This window comes from Leptinotarsa decemlineata, unplaced genomic scaffold, assembly GCF_025532065.1.
Source record: "Leptinotarsa decemlineata unplaced genomic scaffold, Ldec_3_MD MMD2_P_RNA_scaffold_2, whole genome shotgun sequence".
NCBI classification, from domain to species: domain Eukaryota; kingdom Metazoa; phylum Arthropoda; class Insecta; order Coleoptera; family Chrysomelidae; genus Leptinotarsa; species Leptinotarsa decemlineata.
Genome location: NW_027412529.1, coordinates 12,988,507 through 13,010,870, shown reverse-complemented (window position 1 = coordinate 13,010,870; position 22,364 = coordinate 12,988,507). Strand labels below are relative to the sequence as shown.

General features: G+C 35.7%; 2 protein-coding genes across 8 annotated transcripts in view; one reads left to right on the top strand and one right to left on the bottom strand.

Annotated features, from left to right (window-relative positions):
- The window catches only part of LOC111513201 (serine/threonine-protein kinase unc-51), an 88,998-nt gene that overhangs the window by 13,869 nt on the left and 52,765 nt on the right, over nt 1-22,364 (top strand). The gene's annotated exons all lie outside the window — the stretch shown is intronic.
- LOC111503583 (uncharacterized) overlaps nt 1-22,364 on the bottom strand; it is a 33,307-nt gene that overhangs the window by 8,932 nt on the left and 2,011 nt on the right. The window contains exons 2-3 of one of the 2 annotated variants that reach the window (XM_074183719.1): nt 5,177-5,228; nt 1,694-1,735 (exon numbers count right to left, since the gene is read on the bottom strand). In XM_074183719.1, the coding sequence (XP_074039820.1) occupies nt 1,694-1,735; nt 5,177-5,228 (94 nt within the window). The remainder of the gene's footprint in view (nt 1-1,693; nt 1,736-5,176; nt 5,229-22,364) is intronic. The other variant, XM_074183726.1, reaches the window with a different exon arrangement.

The following is a 22,364-nucleotide window of genomic DNA, read 5'->3' as shown; positions in this document are numbered from 1 at the left end:
TGCGTTATCTTCAAAATATATTTTTTTTTTCTTGTCTTGATCTTATATTTCCCTATAATATGTGAACATTTTTGTATAAAATAAAAATAACTATAACTCAAAATCTTTACGTGATGGAAAATTTATGATGTTGAAGTCGCAGTAAGGATGCTTTAAACTCTCATGTATAGCCATTATAATATTAGTCACAATTTTTTTTCTAATTTGTTGGCTAGTGTTATTATCTTGAAGTTATGCGAAGCTTGCGAAGAAAATTTCCGGTATATTGTGGAAAAACAATTCAAGGTTTTTGAGTCACGATAATGCATCTGCTCACTCGTCATTGCTCGTTCGTAATTTGTTGCCCAGAAAGAATACCGTAATCATGCCTCAGCCAACGTATTCACCAGATTTGACCCCCTGCCACTTTTTCCTGTTCCCAACATTGGAGAGACCTCATGAAAGGATGGCTTTTTGCCGAAATTAAGGAGATAAAAATCGAATGGACAAAAAAGCTCAAGGACATACCAAAAAGTGCACATCATAACTGCTTCGAGGATTGAAAAAACGCTAGCACAAGTGTATTATATCTGAGGGGGAGTACTTTGAAGGGTACAAAATAGAAATTGATGAGTAAATAAATATTTTTTGAGAATTCACTTTATTTTTTGAACACACCTCGTATAAACAAAAATGATAATAATGGAATCAAATTAAAATGAAATTGGAGGTATTGAATATTTTCAGTGCCTCTCGTTCTTTGTCACGAAGTCTGGCGTTTATAAATATTTGTCATGGTTTTTGAATAGGAAATTTCGATTCATTTTTCTGAATGGAAATCAATGTAAACACATTTTCATCAATGAGATATATGGCAGTGAGCCTGTTATTACATTATATATTTTTCTCACACAGTTCTCTGTATCTGTAGGAGGACAACTCCCGAGGAGTTGTCCTCCTAGGTCATCGTCATGGAGGTGTTTCCTTAGTTGACAGTGATCAGTCAGAAATCCTACTGTAAGGCGTAGATTTTTCCTGGTCATCGCCAGATATTTCTTCGGCGCCAACTTCCCAGGGTCGCCCAAGGTGATCCTGGCAAGATTACATTCTTTGATTCCATCCCATATCTTTAAGGATTGAGCATGGGTGTAACATTTGACTAGTTCCGCAATTGTCGAAGTCATCAGGCTGTGGGTGCCACTGGGTCCTAAAATTCTTAGTCCAGCCGCTTCCTTGGCTAAAGAGTCGGCAATGCGATTACCTTACTCCTGTCGTGCCCTTTAACCTACCTCAGGAGAATGTTATTATCTACCGAGGCTTTGGCTAAATGACTAGCCCTGAGGTAACACGCTGTCTATTCAAGGCTAATAGTGCTTGTCTGCTATCAGTGCAGATTTTTATGTTTTTGCCAGAAATTCCTTTCTTGGTTATTTCGTTTGTGGCGATTGAGATACCAGCCAGTTCTGTTTGGACCACGCTGGTATTTCTTCCCATTCCCCACTTAATCCTTAGGCTTAGTGATCTGGAGTACACTCCACATCCTGAGCCTTCTTTGGTTTTTGAGCCGTCTTCTCACACAGTTTATGAATATCTCTTTGTTTTTTTCACACAGATGTTGCCATTAAATATTTTAATTTGAATATTTGAACAATCAGTTTTGCGAATAATGAAAATAATGAAGGCACTTTGGAACTATGTTGAAGTATATACTTACATTTTGCGCTTCCCAGATGGGATCATAATTTCGTGGATCGTCCTGTGAACACAATTCGTTAAAATTTTCAGAAAGAAAAAACGAGAAACTCAAATTTATATTCAACTATAAGAGTTGATTGTAAATTGAAGAAACACTTTTTGAGATGTTTACTAAACAGTTTTCCAAAAACGTTTTGCGTGGTGGAAGAAAATTCATGGGGACTCTCGCCTTTCTCGAGGGGGAAAACCATAACTGTTGTTTTTCTTTTTTTTCGAATGGAATTGTTATTTCGGAGAATGTCAAAAATTGGAGAAGGAAAATGTTGTATTCGAAGTGTAGTATGACAATGCAATAATAATTATTCGATAAAACGTTTCGTGTCAACATGACCATCATCAACTTTTATTTTTTTGTACTGCCGTAATCCTTCTTTCAAGGAAGGAGAGTACGATTTACGAAGTGGTTAAGACGTAGAAATAGGGAAGTTGGAAATATTTGCAAAAAAATAATATGGACGGACGGATCAAAATTCAACAACAATGGTTGGTTTAACAGAAATATCCAAGGTGGAATAATACAAATAAACATTTACATAGGGAAACGAATTTCCAAGAAAGGTTCGGAATAAATGTGGTTGGGGGCCCTTTCTTTTACGATGCTCATTTGAATAGTGAAATGTATCTTCATTTTCTATTCAAAGAAGTCGATGGCTACTTGGATGAATTGCCACTGAATATCCGCCATGAAATACACTATTTTCAACAGGACGGCGTTTCTCCCCATAATGCCGCAATAGTAAGGGAACATTTAGATGTAATATTCCCATGAAAATGGATTGGAAACAATTGACCAGTTAACTGGCCTGCTCGATCCCCAGATTTTACTTCTTTGGATTTTTTTGTCCGGGGATACATAAAGGATAAAGTTTTTTCAACACCAAGTACAGATATCGACCGCCTCAAACAAAAAATAAGAGATGCATGTAATAGTATTACACCTAACACATGGATCAATAAGTCCCGAGACTAACAATGAAAACAAAATTTTTTTTACAAAATTTTTTTTTATTCATCAGCATAATCTCCTTTTAGGGTGATACAATGGTTCCAACGCTTTTCCAATTTTTCAATACCATGTTTATAAAAAAATGTATCTTTCGCTTCAAAATAAGTTTCAGTTTCAGCGATGACCTCCTCATTTGAGCCAAATCTTTTTCCTTGGATCATTTTTTTAAGATCAGCAAAGAGCCAGTAGTCACTGGGGGCTAAATCTGGTGAGTATGGGGGGTGGGGAAGCAGATCAAAGCCCAATTCGTTTAATTTTGCCATTGTTTTCATCGACCTGTGGCAAGGTGCATTGTCTTGGTGAAAAAGGATTTTTTTTCTCTGCATGTGCGGTCGTTTTTTTGCGATTTCCTCCTTCAAACGTACCAGTAAGTCAATATAATAATCACTGTTGATCGATTTACCTTTTTCGAGGTAGTCAATGAAAATCACGCCATGCGCATCCCAAAAAACTGACGCCATCACTTTGCCAGCTGACTGCTGCGTTTTCGGACGTTTCGGACGGCTTTCGCCAGCTGTGCGCCACTCAGATGACTGCCGCTTTGACTCTGGAGTGTAGTGATGTATCCATGTTTCGTCCATGGTCACGTAACGACGCAAGAAATCTTTTTTGTTGCGAGTAAATAGCGATAAACAGCTTTCTGAATCATCGACTCGTTGCTGTTTTTGTTCCATCGAAAGCAATCGCGGCACCCACTTAGAAAAAACCTTTTTCATGCTCAATTTTTCATGAAGGATAGTAAATACACTTCCATATGATATCTGTGTCATCTCAGCAATCTCACGGAGCTTCACTTCACGATCTTTCATTACAATTTTTGTCACTTCACTCACATTTTCCGGTGTAACAGCTTCCACAGGTCTACCCGAGCGTTCTGCGTCATTTGTGTCGGTACGACCACGTTTAAACTCGGCAAACCGCCGCCAAATCGTTGCTTTTGATGGACAAGAGTCCGGGTAACATTTTTCAATCCATTCTTTCGCTTGCACGGTGTTTTTACCCATTAAAAAACAATGTTTTATCAGAACACGAAACTCGTTTTTTTCCATTTTTTAAACAAACTACAAAACGACTTTACTCTAACCTCGATAACTCAGCTGTTTCTGGTCCGATCGACTTAAAATTTCGACACGTTTCAAGCAAAGGTTAGTACTCTAGAAAGACGTGGTTACTGGTTTACTAAGAGCGCCATCTCTGGGTTAGTCTCGGGACTTATTGATCCATGTAGTATTATGCTATAAAATTGCCACAAAAATTGTCTGGACCGACAACTTATGTGCATTCAACAAAGAGGTCGTCAATTCGAGCATTTAATGTAGATTGTCATGTATGGCTTTGATTTTCCGTATTGGTTTCATTTTTCCCAAAAGTTCATGATAAAATTAATTGTTTTTTTGCTTGATTGTTGTCACTTCTGATGGTGGTTATTTCAAGTGAAACGCTATAAAAATATCAAATGTGATGTACACTTGGATTGTTGATTTATCTCTTTATCAATATCTATAATAAGAAAGACAGGTCCGTATTAAAAAAAAGTTAATGGTGGCCATGTTGACACGAAACGTTTTATCGAATCTTTATTATAACTTCGTCATAATACACTTCGGATACAATAACATTTTTTCTTTCCATTTTTTGATATTCTCCGAAATAACAATTGCATTCGAAAAAAACGAAAAACAGCATTTTTGGTTTTCCCCGTGTAACTCGAGAAGGGCGAGAGTCCCCGTGAATTTTCTTCGACTGTTACGGTTTAGAGTATAACAATGTTACCACATGATAAAAGGAACGGCCTGTATAGTACTTCAACTACAGTCATTCAATTTCGAAGCGAATACCGAAACAGACAGATATTTTTTCAAAAATAAAATTATACCTGTGATGATCATGAAGTTTTAGTTTTTCACAAAATATTTTTTCTTTGTCGGATTTGAAACTTTTATTGAATTATTTCTATAGTCTAAATACATACTGTACTTTGTGGTAGTGGAATGATGGACTATTGTTGGTTAAAAGTTACTATTTTGTTTATCGTCTTCGTATCTGTTACGGTTTAGAGTATAACAATGTTACCACATGATAAAAGAAACGGCCTGTATAGTACTTCAACTTCAGTCATTAATTTCGAAGCCAATACCGAACAGACAGATATTTTTCAAAAATAAAATTATACCTGTGATGATCATGAAGTTTTAGTTTTTCACAAAATATTTTTTCTGTGTTGGATTTGACACTTATCGAATTCTTTCTATATTCTAAATACATACTGTACTTTGTGGTAGTGAAATAATGGACTATTGTTGGTTAAAAGTTAGGTACTATTTTGTTTAAATTGTTATATTCATTCACATTCTACTGTAAACAAAGTCGAGATGACTTTGATTTATTCTATTCTACTGTAAATATTCAGTGAAGAATGAAAAAAAAATTACTCACATAATCTAAGACCGGTAAACCCAATATGTCTTCCTCGATCCCACTGCTGTATCTGGAAAACAGTTTTATATTATAGTCTGTATTTAGGAGAATTTTTTGACAATGGCGCTCTTCAATATTACACCTAGGTACATTTTATGTTGTGTAAATTCGATCCAGAAGTATTCAAGAAACACTTTATTGTGAGCTTTTCAATAAATAGATTTACAAAACCGCAACACGTGTTTCGCTATAGCTTTTTTAGGCGTGTCTTTACTGGAGTTTTTGTAAAACTGTTTAGTGAAATTCTCACAATAAATTGTTTCTTGAATACGTTATGGATTTTCATTGAGTATCGGCCGATTGATTACATCACATATCGATTTAGAAGTATAGGTCTCGTAAAAGGTCTCACAAAAGACAAAAAATGCAATAGGACAATTGGATAGTGATTTCTTTTCATAGAAATACCAAGTGATAATTTTTCACCTCATAAGTTAAACATTATTTATGATTGATACCGGTTAATATCGCAAAAATAACACACCTTGTACAATACTGAAATCCAGTTTTTTTGGATTCAAATTAATCAGAGTTTATGTCTTCTCATTGTTTCTAGATTTGAATCGTGTTTTTTGACACTTTGAGGCGTTCAGGGCGACCGTCGTCATTCACATCTTCTCGATCTTCTGAGAACAGTTTGTACCTTTTAACATTTTTCTGACTTAGACTACAATCACCGTATGCCACTGTCAACATTGCAAGTGTTTTTGAGCACTTAATTCATTTTTTTTTCACAAAAGTCGATGCAAATTCTTTGATCCATTTTTTTCGATCGCAGAAAATTGCCGAACACGCTGTCACCAATAAATTGAACATGCTAAACAGCTGCAATTGTGAATATATGTTCGAGACGAGTGTATCAACATGAAAAAAATCGCCAATCGAATGTATGTAGCCCGCGAAATTTGAACATTGACCACATTTCTTGAACAGTCCACATAGTCTGTCCCAGCTACAACCTGTCACCCCCCTAATCTGCGAACTCGTGAAAAAAATTGAGAATCGCTTAGCCCCGCCGATTTTTATTTCAAGGGGGAACACTTTCATCAAATACATCGTCATTTTGTTGTCAACCCCCTCATCCCCAGCACCTCCTACTTCAGAATTTTCAATGGGATTACTATACTTGTCCCAAACAAATCCATTGTATTTATGTGATGATTGTCAGACCAATGATCACTTATGCTGCCATTGCTTGGTGGCCGAAGGCTTTACAGAAACCGGCCCAAGCGAAGCTCTCTGGCTTACAGGCAGCCTTGTCTGGCTATCACTGGTACCATCAGTACCACTCCGTCACCGGCCATGGAGATACTTCTAGATCTACCTCCTCTCTACATTTTTCTGGAGAGAGAGGCTAGATGGACTGCATACAGACTTGTGCACATTGCCAATTGCACAAATCAATTCAATGCGGAGTGCAACAGACTGTTGGTTGACATTGGAAGTCACAGCATTCTGGAAATGACCTCTGACTTTATGCCTCCAATTGTCAACTACGAACTATAAAGTATATTCCCGAGTAGAAAGGACTGAATCCTCCGGGAGAAGGAAATATTAAGAGCAAATAGTTGTTGGTTCACAGATGGATCAAAACACCTTCCGGTTCTAGTGCAGGTGTTTTTTAGACGCATACCCAAGACAGTTATTTACGCGATTGAATTAAATTGGGTAAATCCAACCGCATTCACAAGTCAATAAAAATATTCTCCGACAGTCAAGCGGCGCTGGAAGCTCTTGGCTCCTACCGAGCAACGTCCAAATTGGTAGCAAACTGCCAAAAACGACTCTCTTCGATAGGAAGACTTAACAGATTGTCTCTGGTCTGGATTCCTGGCCATACAGGCCTGAAAGGCAATGAAGCTGCTGACTCTCTTGCAAAGGAGGGTGCTGCAAGCGGCTTCATTGGACCAGAACCTGTCATTGGCATCGCTTTGGGCTTTGCCAAACAAACATTGAACACCTGGATGGCAAGAAGATTTATGGACTTCTGGCAGAATTTTCCAGGATTGGCTCACTCCACGGCGTTTATTCACCCTTCAAAGCTTGATACCAAACAGTTGTTGGACTACAGTAGGGATGAACTACGATGTCTAACTGGCCTTCTTACAGGCCACTGTCATTTGAATCATCTTATGCAGAAACTTGGACTTTCTGAAGACAGTGTGTGTCTCCTCTGTCTGGAAAATGATGAAACAGCAGAGCATATACTTTGTGCCTGCCCCACTGGGGACCAAATCAGGTTCTTTGAGTTCGGCAGATCCGTACTCTCGCCATCTGACCTGAAAGACTACTCACCATACAAACTAATCGGCTTCTTTAAGAATCTGGGTTTATTTGGCCGAGTGTGAATAGGTGTGAGCCACAATGAACCCTTGTGGGTTGCGGTGGAGGGTCGAATAGACCTACTCACTTTAGACCTATCTACCTACTATACTTGTGATACATCATTTTGAAATACATCGGTGACCTGAAATTGAGTATGGATCAAGTGTTGTTGAAGTTTGAACGAAAACAAGATATTTTTATTTTTCATCACCTGAAATGTAATTATCATATGAAAGGTTCAAATTGTGAACCATTCAGTTCCATACAGAAGTATAAGCGATTTTCGAAACGTCTTGGCACATTTCTGAAAATATCTGAAGTGACTGCACGACACTCCACAACAAATCTCCTGGGTAGATCATCAAGGAAATTTGGCTGTGTAATATAAACTTTGAATTTCAAATGATCCCATGAAAAGAAGTCTAATAGTGATAAAGCAGGAGATCTGGCAGGCCATTCTATTGATCCTCGTCTTCCAATCCTGTGAAATTGTCATCTAAAAATTGACGTACAGGTGCAACGAAATGTGGAGGAACTCCATCTTGTTGAAAGGCGAGCTGACCTTCAAGTAAACTATCGTCGTCTTCAAGTGAACTGAGTGATTCTGGGCTTCACAGTTGTATCGAGAAGTTCAAGATACGTTTGCCCGTTGAGGTTACCATCAATAAAATATGTACCTACAATATGGTGTCCCAGAATACCATCCCAAACTTTCAATTTCTGGAGAGTTTGTGAATGAGTTTCTCTGTACCAATGGAGATTACGTCACTCCAGTATCTGCAGCTGTGTGCCTGTTCACATGTCCATTTTATTTGAAAAAAGGTTCTGAAAAGCACCCATTGTACAAGTTATTACTATCACCAATCAATAATTTATTCATGATTTCATAAAACTATGTACGTTTGTCAGGATTATCTTTATTTAATTCTTGCACATTATGCATTTCATAAGGATGGAATTTTGCTTCTTCTAGAATTCGATGTACCATGCTTTTAGAAACTCCAGAAGTAGTCTCTAGCACATCGTCCATTTTTAAAATAGACAGCTACAATGGATATGCCCTCTTGTATAGTATAAACTATAAACCATTTTAGAAAGTTTTCAAATTGTTGAATGAAGTGAATCGAATACATCAATATACCAAGGCTTAAACAAATATATGCATGCGTATACAAAAACACATGGCGACAATTTTTTTTCTCATGAAAACGTCTGTCTCACCTTCTAAACTATAATTTATGAAAGCATATTATTTTTCAATACAGTGGCCTATCTATCCACAGTGAACCTTTCCTACGATGATATTATTTTAGGTGATGAAAAAAAATATCTGGATACGTGATCGCTCCTCAATTTCAGTATACCGATCTATTTGGGATTGAATTCTTTTCAAAATGATGTATCACAAGTATAGTACCATTGAAAATTCTCAAGTAGGGGGTGATGGGAAAGAGGGGGTTGACAACATAATGATTTTGTATTTGGCGAAAGTGTTTCCCCTTGAAAGAAAAATTGACGGCCTGAGTTCGCAGATTAGGGGGGTGACAAGTTTTAGCTGGGACACACTGTATATTCACAGATATTTGCAAAGTGTTAAGATGGCCAACTTGTAAAAATAAAAAAAATCTTACACAATTTTCATTTCATTCAGTGGAAAAATATGATGTGGTGAACAAACGAATGCAAATTTTGTAAAGTGTGAATCATTTTCATTTTGTACGGGTGGATTTTGTGTCGATAATGAATTCTGGAAAATTTTGTACGACTCACTCCTGATGCTTAGGACGACTCTATCAAACACTGTGTATTATTCATCGAGACAACGTATCCCAGAACCGCAATATTAATGTCTTCGTTATTGACCATTCTTGAATCGTCATGTGTCTGTTATTAACGTTACCAGTTTTCATGAATTTATGTAAAAATTCCAATGCACATTCGTATTTATGTCTTATATTTCAGCCCGGACGATTCTCTTTGAAAACACGAGCAGAGAGCTGTTTTATAAAATTTGTTTTATAAAAAAAAAGATGAAAAACGAAATATTGACACGAGTTCAAACGGGACAAAAATAAAAAACTGTGAGCTGACGCGATGTCTCAAATAAAACGCTTTTTCACGCTTATCCGGTACGATTTATACAGGGCGGTCCAAACCATGACGTCAAAAAAATAAAAGGCAATCTGAATTTTTGTAGTTTTCGAATAACATATATATTTTCTGTTTTATTGAGAATTTTCGCTCGAGGTGGTTTACATTTTTTTTTCAAGTTTTTCAGTCAACTATTCCGCATAAAAGAGAGTTAGAAAAATTTCGGAAAAAGCAAAAAAATCATAAAAATGTTTCATGATTCATAGGTGATTTTCTAAAATTCGCGAAACCCAGAACTTCCTCTCTTTATATTGTATACTTAGTTTGAAGCAGACATATATTCTTGGCATCTAATTATATTTTTGTAAGCGTCCCAAATTGCAAAAAAGCAAATGGAAGTGAAAGCATCAGTCTTTATTTTTTCACCTTTGACGTTACTTTAACATTTGAACGGGATCTTAAACCGAAAATGAAGTAGTTAATGCATGTTTTCGTTAGGGTCAGAAATCAAAACAAAAACTATTTGACATACGGAAAGTGATTGTGTTGTTCTTCAACTAGCAGTTGACCTAATTTTCTATATATTTAGAAATTAGGAATTTTCGAATCATTTTAACGGATGGACCTCAAAAGTTTTTACGAGTGTAGTAAATTGCATTTTTCTGTTTCTGAATCAAGAACGTTTATTATTGAATTGCACCACTTATTTATGATAAGTTGTCTCAATGATGGAAGGAATGTTATCTTCTAGCCAGTAGAAAGTTCAAAAAATATTTTCTTGTTTCTTGCAGTCACAACTGATAATACTAAAAGACAACTTTCTAATCTACGGGCAATTGTATTGTTTAATCAGAAACGTAAAGAAGAGGAGCGGGAAAACTTTTTCAAATAAAGGTAAAGCCTTTTGCATTATCTGTGACCTCAGTTACATATTCTGAAATCTGCATTAATGATTCATAACCAAGTATCGTTCGAACTTGTGTAAACATTACCGTATTATCACGAAGTGCGATGATATTTTGAATCACTGAAATGAGTTGTAGAATAAATTTCGATAATAGTTATATCAGAAGTTGCAATCAATACTTTGATAGAAGTCGGATGATTGTTGGATTTTTTTGTAAGTTCTAGTATTCTCATTACATTGTTATAATGAGAGTTCACCTACTTTGGTTATTGAAACAGTCCTTATCAAAATTAAGCTAAAGTTAGTCTAATTAAACTGAAAATCAATGTTATTTTCATACTAATACATGGGCTGAAAAGTCTCGGGCCTAACACATAGATAGCGCTAGTCTTATTGCATTCACCGCTTTTTTAGTTGGTACTAATCTTCAAATGAAAGCTGTTGAAATTTTATGATATTCTACTCATGAGTTTGTGGGTTATTGTGCAGAGAGTGACACTACTTTTGTTATTTTCAAAACAATGGATCAAAAACGATTTCGTATTTTAACTTTTCACTGCTTCTTGATGGGAAAAAATACCGTTCAAGCGAAGCAGTGGCTTGAAAAGTGGTATAATTACTCCGGTTTATCAGAAACAACAATTAAAAGTTGGTTTGCTGACTTCAAACGTGATCTTAGAGGCAGCGATGATGCAGAACGCAGAGGACGTCCAAATGAGGCAGTAACAACAGATAACACCAGAAAAAAATCCACAGAATCATTTTGAATGATCCAAAAGTGAAGTTGCTGAGTTAGCTGACACTGTAAAGATATCAAGAGAAAGTGTTGGCTTTATATTGCATGAGCATTTGACTATGCGAAAGTTCTGTTCAAAGTGTGTGCCGTGCGAGATCACTGTCAAAAAGAACGTCTTGATGATTCTGAGCAGTGTTTGACCATTTTTGCGTCGATATGTGACAATGGATGAAACATGGATCGGCCGGACGAAATTGCAAAGAAATGACCGCATATGGCAAAGAAAAAAAATTTGTTTCATCAAGATAATGTACCGTGTCACAAGTAATTGTTCCCACATCCACCATATTCGCCAGATTTGGCTCCCAGCGACTACTGGCTGATCGCAGACCTCAAAAAATGCTCACCGGTAAGAATTTTCGCTCGAATGAATAGGTTATTGCTGAAACTGACGCAAGAGGTAAATCGTTTTACAAAAGTGGTATTGCAATGTTAGAGCGGCTCTGGAGTGATTGTTTGGCTCTTGATGGAGATTACGTTGATGAATAAAGCCAATTTTGAACAGAAAAATACTCGTTTTCTTTCTTAGGCCCGGGACTTTTAGCTCATGTGTTATTATTGTTTTAACATTTTCAAATAGGATATTATTTAAGGGGGGAGAGATGTAGTTTTCTACCATTACCATTTCATATCGAGAATGTTAAGTTCCGCGATCTCAAATTTCCATTCCATACTAAACTTTTTAACATTTTGTAACCAATAGTTTAGAAAAAAATCTGAAGATTTTGAAATAGAAGTTTCTGCCAGTCTATTGTGGATCGAACCGATAAAAACTTTTTCAAAACAGCGAGTGCCGAAGAAATAGATGATTGATTATTATTGTTTTTATCTGAATGCAGTATCCGAAATTGGCAAGTGATAAAATATTTTAAACAAGTATATAGATTATTCTCTGACGTAAGATTTCTGATTACGATCTATCAGTTTGAGTCAGCTTCAGTGACTCAGGGAGTGATTTTTAGACTGGAGTATTTTGCTTAATCACAAGTGGCATTCAGTGAAAAAGTTGAGTATTATCTGAAGAATTTTATTATATCAGTTCTAATTCGAGGTTATGGAATGTCTAAGATTTAGGAAAGTATAAATGATGATTTCGTCATCGAATTTGTAAACGAGAAAATTCTAGTGTCGTTCAATTTGCTTCAGTCTTGAAATTAATTGGTAAAAATTGTTGAGAATGTACATGACCGTAGACGTAGAGGCCTTCTACAACCTGGAAAGGACAAATTATGGCATTACGAGTATAAACACTGCTAAGCGTGTTGAAATTTCATTGTCTAAAATTTTTTGTGGAGCACTATTTGTATCCTTAATTTTGGTTAATTTTGAATTATGAAATGAGTCTGGTGATTGGGTACGAATTTCTTAGTCATTAGAAGACTCACCCACCTAGAGATATACGAGGTCTATTCCAAAGACAAGGTGAATGTTCAAATTTCGCGGGCTACCATTCGATCAGCGATTTTTAAATTTTTTTATGTTGGTACACTCATCTCCAACATATGTTCTCAGTTTCAGCTGTTTAGCATGTTTAGTTTGTTGGTGAGAGGCATACAAGTTTCCCCTATATTATGTGTGACCTAAATCTTAAAGGCACTTGATTCTCAACCTCATTAAGATTTAAATAAATGAAGATTTCTCACCTTTACTTTCTGAAAGTGAAAACTCAAGTTTGGGAATTGACTCTAATTTTAAAGTTTCTAAATAAATCAGCCAATTTTGAAAATCATTTTATAATATTCACCAGTAGAGACATTCTTTCTAAGCAACTGGGTCTTAAATTCTGCAAAATATTTTCTAAATTATCGTATTGTGATTGAATGTATGGCATTGCATCTGCTGAATATGAGTCACTTTACTTATTTTTAATATTTTCCTACGGCATAGGTAAATGCAATCACATCAGTGGTAGGTTTGATAATTCCGGATGGTTAACGCTAGTTGCACACACACCGATTTTGGACGGCCAGTATAAAATCGGCCGTTGTTTTATTGGTAGCGGGTGCTTGCACACTCACCGGATTTTTATTAGTCAAACAAACAGTTGCTTTGTTGTCGTAATTAGCACGCACTACCAAAACGAAGTTAATGCGTAGTAACTACAATTTCACCGAGCATTCGAGACTGGAATGGTCGGTAAAAAACCGGTGAGTATGCAAGAGTGTATGCAACTAGCGTAACGCTAGTTGCACACACACCGATTTTGGACGGCCAGTATAAAATCGGCCGATATTTTATTGGTAGCGGGTGCTTGCACACTCACCGGATTTTTATCGGTCAAACAACCAGTTGCTTTGTTGTCGTAATTAGCACGCACTACCAGAACGAAGTTAATGCGTAGTAACTACAATTTCACCGAGCATTCGAGACTGGAATGGTCGGTAAAAAACCGGTGAGTATGCAAGAGTGTATTTAGTCATCTACGCCACTACTTTCCGGTAATGCCGGCGACACAGTGGCAGTGGACGGCTGCTCACCGGTATTTTACCGGCGACGATCAACGGTCGGCGTGTGTGCAAGGTCCCGTTCCCACATGAGGTTCACTATTGGAATTTTGACGACCAGTACAAAGTCGGCCGTCCAAAATCGGTGTGTGTACAACTAGCGTAAGACTTGATAACTAAACACATTATATCTACTTAGATACATGAATTGCTGACTGATAACTATTAAACTCGAAATACCAATGTCTTGGTCATTCCTGAACTCAACTCTGCGTTATTCACTCGTAGTTTTTCATACATTTCCTCTAAACCTTGCATTAAACCGACTAGTAATTTCAGACTCTACACGATCATTATATTCCAAAAACTACTTCTCAAACACTTTTAACTGGAGTTATGTCAATTATTGCTTCATTTTGAATAATTTGTATTTTTGTATTATAAGTAGGTATATATGTTTTTTTAAATTATTTTTTTACAGGTTGATGTGAAAAATAGCTCTCGCTGATAATCCGCCTTTTCATCTAATATATTTTATAACCGGATTTACAATATCATAAAAATGTTTTGTACATCTTTCCTGTTTTCATAATTTAATAGATACATTTAATATTTCTATAAAAACACATTTTGACATCTCTCGTCTGTTAACTATTTTCATGTTATCGCATTTGCTGTGAAGTGGCCGTGTCAGGTGACGCCGAATCACCTGGTTACCAACAAACAGTATTGTTTACAGCTCACGAGTTTTATTAAAAGTCACATTTAAAGTTCTTGCTGGTGTTTAATGTCTTGCATTATGAAGAACAATAGTGAGGAATTGTGTGTTCCTGACGATATTGAAGAGGCTGCAAAAAGAGGCTTTAATTGAATTGTTACCAAAAAAATCGGCTGGTGTAGACCTAAAAATGTCGAAGGAAATTTCAACGAAAACTTTTTTTTAGCCTATCTTGAAGAGAAATCAAAAATATGGAACTTGTCAACTTGTGCACTCGTTAAAAATGGTGTTAATACAAGCAAATATTTCAAGGTAATAGCATTCTTAAAGCGAAAAAATGAAAGTTATAGGCTCAAAAAATCAAACACTCTTACTTTGAACAAGTCCGGAGGTTTATAAATGAGGCGCCAGTTGAAAAATATTTGATGAAAAAAGTTGCTACTATTAAAGGAATATATGGAACCTGCCGGCGTTGAGAGCTGTCATTTATTAATAGAAGACATTAAATCAATGGATAAATCATTAATTGTTCAAATTCCAAGTACAAAAATTAAAATAGGTTGTTCTTTTTGCATTGTTGGAGAAAACATTGACTATTTCAATAAATAGGTTGAATTACGCCCTTCTGTTATCAATCATCAAGGTTTTTTTTTTTAAATACTCAAATTATAAATGCAGTGCCAACCCAGTTGGTATAAACACGTTTGGAAAAATGTTGCTGAGTTTCTGAACCTCCCGGAACCAAAGGAATATTCAGGTCACTGTTTCAGAATGTCTTCTGTTTCTTTGCTAGCACAATCAGGAGCAAATATAACGGATATTAAGAAGCCCGGAGGATGGAAGTCTACAACAGTAGCTGAGGGTTACATCGATCAATCTATTTCTTATAAAAAGGCTATTGCTGAAAGAATAATCCCAACAGCTAGCTCCAGCGTTACAGCATCGTCCTCTTCACTTCAAGAATTAAATGTTAATGCCGATGAAATTGTCAACTCAGATAGTTTAAATATAATGCAAGGTTCTTCAACATCGCAAGGTATTAATATTAGCAGTTATTCTAATTGTACTTTTCATATTAATGTTCATAAATAATAGTAGTTGTTTTCTGATAGGCGTCAGTCCATTCAACATACTGTGTAGGTATATTCGAGACTGGCTTGAACGTTTAAAGTTCATTTCTTTAGATTTGTTTACTGCCAGTCTTCAAGCATAGCCCACTGACTAATAAGAAAATAATAATAATAATAATAATGTAATTAACACTAGTGTTGAAAATATTTTTAACACGCTACTTTGTGAACATCATCTTTTAATACTCTTGACAACCATTAAAAATGCCACTTTTAATGACAGTTGTACAAAAACATATTCTTGCCTGACAAGTAGATTCGAAGAAATGACTAATAAGGGAAGTTTGTTGCGATATTTCTCGTTATCAGTATATATCAATAAATTTCACTGATACATACGTATTAATAGCAAACAGGAGTGTGTGTAAATATTCATATACCTACACAATTTGAACGTGAAAACCTGAACTTGAGTTTTATGTCTCTATTGCAGCGGTTATATCCGCTTAAATTGGAAAATTTGGCTAACTTTTCATAAACCTCAGGCCCTCCTTAGAATTCATATACATTTTTTTTAAAACTATTTTTTTCTAAATCAAATGAAATTATGAGTGTTGAAATATATTTATCAACATTTCATGCATGCAGCCGGAATAATCTTGAAAATTGAATCAGACCATACTGATTGATTAATGAATTGTTTTTGTAGGAGTACTGATCCAAATCATATGAAAAATATATTACTATGTAAATATAAATAGCGAATTTGAAGTCAAACATACTTATTCAGACCGGATACATTAGCCGCACTCGAGTTTTCGCCTCAAAGATGTGGTTCAGCGAAATGGGGATTGATGTCACTAGATATACGGAATGCGAAGCTGACTGTGTATTCTGTTTCCTGATAGTAAAAAGTAATGAATGCTCATTATACGCACAAAACGCTAACACAGTGATCAAACAAAATTTTGTGATTTCGTTATGATTTGCAACATCTGGTATAAGCCGGTTTATAATACTTTACCAGGACCACCTTATTTTTGTATCCCAAACGGGTCGCAAACAAAATATTTTTTGACACTTTGGGTCGTTTTATCACTTGGAGTTGGAGTGTTGAAACTGATAACTATGTTCATTTCTTTAAATACAATTAATATCATTATAATATTTTAATTTGAAATATTCACATAATAATAAATATGTATGCGTATTTAAGAAGATATTGGGTCTGAACAAAAATTATGGTGTGTTATCATCAGATAAATTCGATAAATCTTCGAATGTTCTATAATTTCCTCAACTAACACATAGGCTGAAAATTCCTGGGACTAAGAAAGAAAACGCGTAATCTCCATCAAGAGTCACACAATAATTTTAGCGCCGCTTTAACATTTGAATGCCAGTTTTGTAGAACGATTTGTTTTTGCCTCAAAATACTTCAAACGGTAAATGTAGGAAAGTTTGAGAGTTTAGCAAATAAAATGGAATTTTGATCACTGTGCGCTCACCAATAGTGTCAAAAAATAATTTTTTAATAATAATTAGATTTTTTTCTGTAATCTGGGACCCCAAAGGTTGAATAGGGAAATATTTCAGAATTTTGTCCACCTAAATTGGTCATATTTTTCCCTGTGAGCTGTACTACCGACAATCTCACATATCTCATGATGTCACAGTACCTTCCAACAAATACGCTGTTTTAAAGTGACGTATTTTGATAATGCTCTATACCATTTTTGTAAAAAATTTACTGTTGTGTTCTGGATGATAAACTTTCAAAATACTTGAAAAAAATTCACAAAATTTGATTTGACTGGCCGATCCTTTTCACTGAAAGGGATACTGTCTTATCGGTCGTGCACAGCGAGTGAAACTCGATCAGGACCTGCTGTATTATTGTCTGGAAGAAACGACCTGGAGTATTCCACAAGAAAGTATCCTGGAGCTTTTAATGTTTTCAATTTTTATATTCATTTAACCGTCTTGCCTGACAAGTTCTCAAGGACAACTCTGCGCAAGCGATTTTCAATTATATTCAACTTGCAGACTCGTGACACCTATAGTAAGTTAAGTTGTATTGCTAAAATGGATGGAGATGTGCTGAAATGGATGGAGATGTGCTGAAATGGATGGAGATTTGCGTTAAATTTGTAATTATTCAAAGAATTATTCTGGACTAAAAATTAATCCCGATACGATTGTTGTATTATGCACAGAGCAAATGAGTATTCAAAATAACTTCAGTTTTTCTGCCAACAATGAGTCAACTCAGATATGTTAAAACTGCAAATTCATACTCGTACCAAATACTGCATTACAATCATATGGGAATGCATCGAATCAAAAATGCTTGTTTGAAGTTTTTTGTGTTGTATACCATTCGGACTGTAATAAGTCTTGCATGAGAACTAAAAAATGATAACGTTTTCTCAGAATCAATAGTAATTGAAAGTAATAGATTCCACAACACAACAAAAAAATATTTTTTGAATGTTTCCTACACTAAATTAGTCAATTTCTACTAATTTTGGGGTGATAAAAACGAAAATAACAATGAAAAATTTTTATTAGCTCTGGTTTTTGAGATACACAGTACTTAATCTTAAAGAGTAGTTATACTATACATGAAAAGTGAAAGTACATAAAACAATATTGTTATGTTTCTTTTAGAATATTTTAAGTACAGAATTAATAAAAAAAACATTATTCTTAGTGTTTTGACAAATAAAAGAAGTTTGTACCACCAAATTTCAATTAAGTCCATCCGATTCATTGTAAGATCGCTGTCGTTTAGCTTGTCTTTTATAAAACACTTCTGGAGCATCCCTACACACAGACCAGCAGTAGTCTGCAAGCATTGCTTCATTCCAACGGCCCTGATATCTCTGTTCCATTAAGGCAATGTCTTGATGGAATCTTTCTCCATGTTCGTCACTCACAGCTCCACAGTTTTGTGGGAAGAAATTAAGATGAGAGTGAAGAAAATGAATTTTTAAGGACATGTTGCATCCAAGTTGGTGGTAAGCTTGAAGAAGCTCTTTAACCAATGCTGTGAAGTTATCATCTCTTTTGTTACCTAAAAACCCATGTACAACCCCCTTAAAAGCTTCCCAGGCTCTTTTTTCATTTCCTGTTAAAATCATGTCAAAAGCAGGATCATTTACGATTTCACGGATTTGAGGCCCAATAAAGATGCCTTCCTTGACTTTAGCATCACTCAACCTGGGAAACTTTGCTCTCAAGTCCTTCCTGGTCCATGGCCTTCACAAAGTTTTTCATTAGTCCCAACTTAATATGTAATGGGGGAAGGAGAACATCCTTAGGATCTACAAGAGGCTCGTAAACTACATTTTTCTCATTAGGTTTTAGGTCTCGTGTAGGCCAGTTCATTTTTTATAGTGAGATTTTCTATCCCGACTGTCCCACAGACACAAAAAACAACAATACTTGGTGAACCCCAATTGCATTCCTAGGAGTATAGCAATGACTTTCAGATCACCACAGATGTACCACTTGTGTTGTTCATATTTGATTGATTGGAGAAGTGTTTTCATATTTATATACGTTTCCTTCATGTGAACTGCATGACCTATAGGAATAGATGGTAGCTGATTTCCATTATGCAGAAGTACAGCTTTTAAGCTTAGTTTTGAAGAGTCTATAAACAGTCTCCATTCAGATGGAGTGTTATCCAAATTCAAGCAGTCCATCAAACCATTAACATCAGAACAAACTACGAGGTTTTCTTTTTTCTCAAAAAAAGGAAGCAAATCTTTTTGACGCTGTCTGTACTGAGATATTTTCACATCATGTTTTGGAAGATTCCACTGTTGTAGTCTTGACCCTAACAGCTCAGCCTTTTCCTTAGACAAGCGAAGATCTCTTATAAGGTCACTCAACTCTGCTTGACTAATTCTGTGCGGATCACTAGACCTATCGATTACCTCAAAATCAGGGTCATAGGATGTAGAAGGATGGGTTGCTCCTTCTAAACAGTCTTCATCACCTTCCTCTAAAATTTCATAGTTTTGGGGTGGAGAAGGGACTGGCAAATTGTCTGAGTGTGGTACAGGCCGAAGAGCAGATGGGAGATTAGGGTATTTAACCGTTCCTCTTTTCTTCATAGATAAACCTTGCTTAATGGGAGGAGTTAAGCAGAAATAACAGTCGTCTGTATGATTGGTAGGCTCACGCCAAACCATAGGTACTGCAAAAGCCATTGCCCGGTTTTTATTTTTCAGCCACTCTCGCAATATGACGGAACAAGAATTACAACATATATGAGGAGCCCATGATTTATCTTGGTCCCCAACTTTCACACCAAAATAATGTTCATAGGCTGTCTTAACGACAGGTGTCATTTTACGTTTCTGAGCCTTAAATGTTATTTCACCACATATATAGCAAAAGCTATCGTCAGAATTCACACACTTTCGAGGCATTTCAGATCAGCACTTAAATTAATTTAAAAATCAACTTCACACGATAATTTCAATATTAACCACGTGCGGACAATTGACAAACTCACATAGGTTATGTTTACTACTTAAGAACAGCTGATGAGAGGGGTGTTATGTAAACAAACATGTGTACCAACTGTTGGTGATGAAATATTTCATTTGTTGAAAACTCAATATATATATATATATATATATATATATATATATATATATATATATATAATATAATGATACTATATCTTGAAAACAAGAGCTAATATATAATTTTTATGGTCACTTTCGGTTTTAACACGTGGAAATACATTAAAATCATCTAATTTCAACCCCGAAACAAAAACTTTGTTGTGTTGAGAATTCTCAAAGTATCAAAAGGTCAGCAGCAGGCGAAATTTTGTCAGAAATCCATTAATTTTCGAGGCCAATTCACGTTAAATCGACCGTTCTAGATTTCTTTTGTAGCACATTGTTTTCTGAGTCGGTTACTATATTCATTTGTCCTTAATATCAGTTGTCACCTCAATTTTTTCATGCAACTGCTCTCGGAATATCTCTATCATTTGCGACACATCCTACAAATGATCCTGATGGCTATCATATAGAGGTTATAGAGTAACCAAGTCAAACATATACATTCCAATGAAATTGTTTCACGTGATTCATTGGCTTTCGGTCAGGAGTTATTTCTTTTTCATGGTTAGCTGCCAATTGTATTGACTCTCGAAGAAAGTTTCTTGGTACCGTATAACTCGAAACACAGATATCACAATGGAAGCTAATGAAATAGTTTTACAGTGTTTTCTTGAATGCAGTGAATGCTATAGTATTTCCAATACCAATTGGAACAGCACAGAGAAGTAATTCCCGCCTCGACATAGGCGTCGGTATATTATTTTTCAGTGGTAGTTTTTCAGTTACTTATTCTTACAATCATAGCAATTGATCACCCCATTAATTATGAAAAACTTCGAAATTGAAGTTAGTTAATTTCCGAGTCGAAAACTCTAAAATACGATGAAAACACAAATAATCACACCGAATTCTCCTCAAACATATATTTACAAAATAATAGAGGCCAACAAAATTGCTAGAAAAATTAAAATTCTTCTTCGCTATATTCGAATGAGGTGGAATCATCATCGGGTTGAATAACGATCGGATTTATGGAACGTTGCACACAATATTTGTTCTCTTCTTTTATAACGTGGGCCAGACAGTTCTTCCACACATCACTAATACCTACTTCATTCACCACTCGCCTTATATTGTCAAGCACCACAGCATTCAAAGTCGGTGACTGATTACATTTCCGCAAGCTTTCTTTCATTGTGGTCCAAACCATTTCAATTGGATTGAACACAAATAGTATGGAGGCAAACGTAAGAGAATATGACCACGTGTTTCATACATCGAATCAATAATATACTCCCTTTTTCGTTGGAATCTTTTCGGGTATTTCCATGTCATGATTTCGCATGAAATCAACAATATCTGCTTTTTTTGTGTTATTGTTTGGTATTTTAGTCAATAACCGAGAATGATACGAAGCGTTATCCATAACAATAACCGAGTTTGGAGGAATATTTGGGAGAAGCTGCTCACTGAACCAGGTTTCGAATAAAGCCACAGTCATATCTTCGTGGTAATCAGCAGACGAATCTTTAATATTTTTGGCCGACAGAAGCAAAGCGTTAGGTACGAAACCACTTTCATTCCCGGCATGCAAAATTATAACACGTTTTCCCCTTGAAGAAGGTGTGTTCAAAGCACAATACTTGGTTTCATCTACCCAGCTATTTTTGACAACATCATGGGTGTCAAACCAAGTTTCGTCGAGGTATATTATATGTCTGCTGGATTCTCGGTAGCTTTTCATTCGCCTCAAATATTCTTGTTGGAGTTGAATAATGCGTGTCGATTCCATTATGACCATCCGATTGTTCAATTTTTTATATTTGAAACCACAAGACAATAAGAAACCCCGTAGAGTTTCTAAAGATTTGTAATTGTAATCGGGATAGTCGAATAATTTATACCAAATCATTTCCAAGGTAGGTACTTCATTTTTTTGTATATACCATAAATTGTTCGCCGAATCACATCTTTTGTAGCACCATCAACGTTTGCAAATTTTTTATTCCTTTGTTTTCGTTACATTGCATGGTCAATGACATCCCCTATCTTAAGGACTCGAAGAACTGTCGAACAAGATAGTTTCGTTAACTCGCATATTCTATTCACAATAGCATTCTGTGAAGTGTGACAGTTTTCCTTCTTCAAGCATTCATGAATATTTGAAATTACTCTCTGAACTTGAACATGTAAATCCTTATTTTCA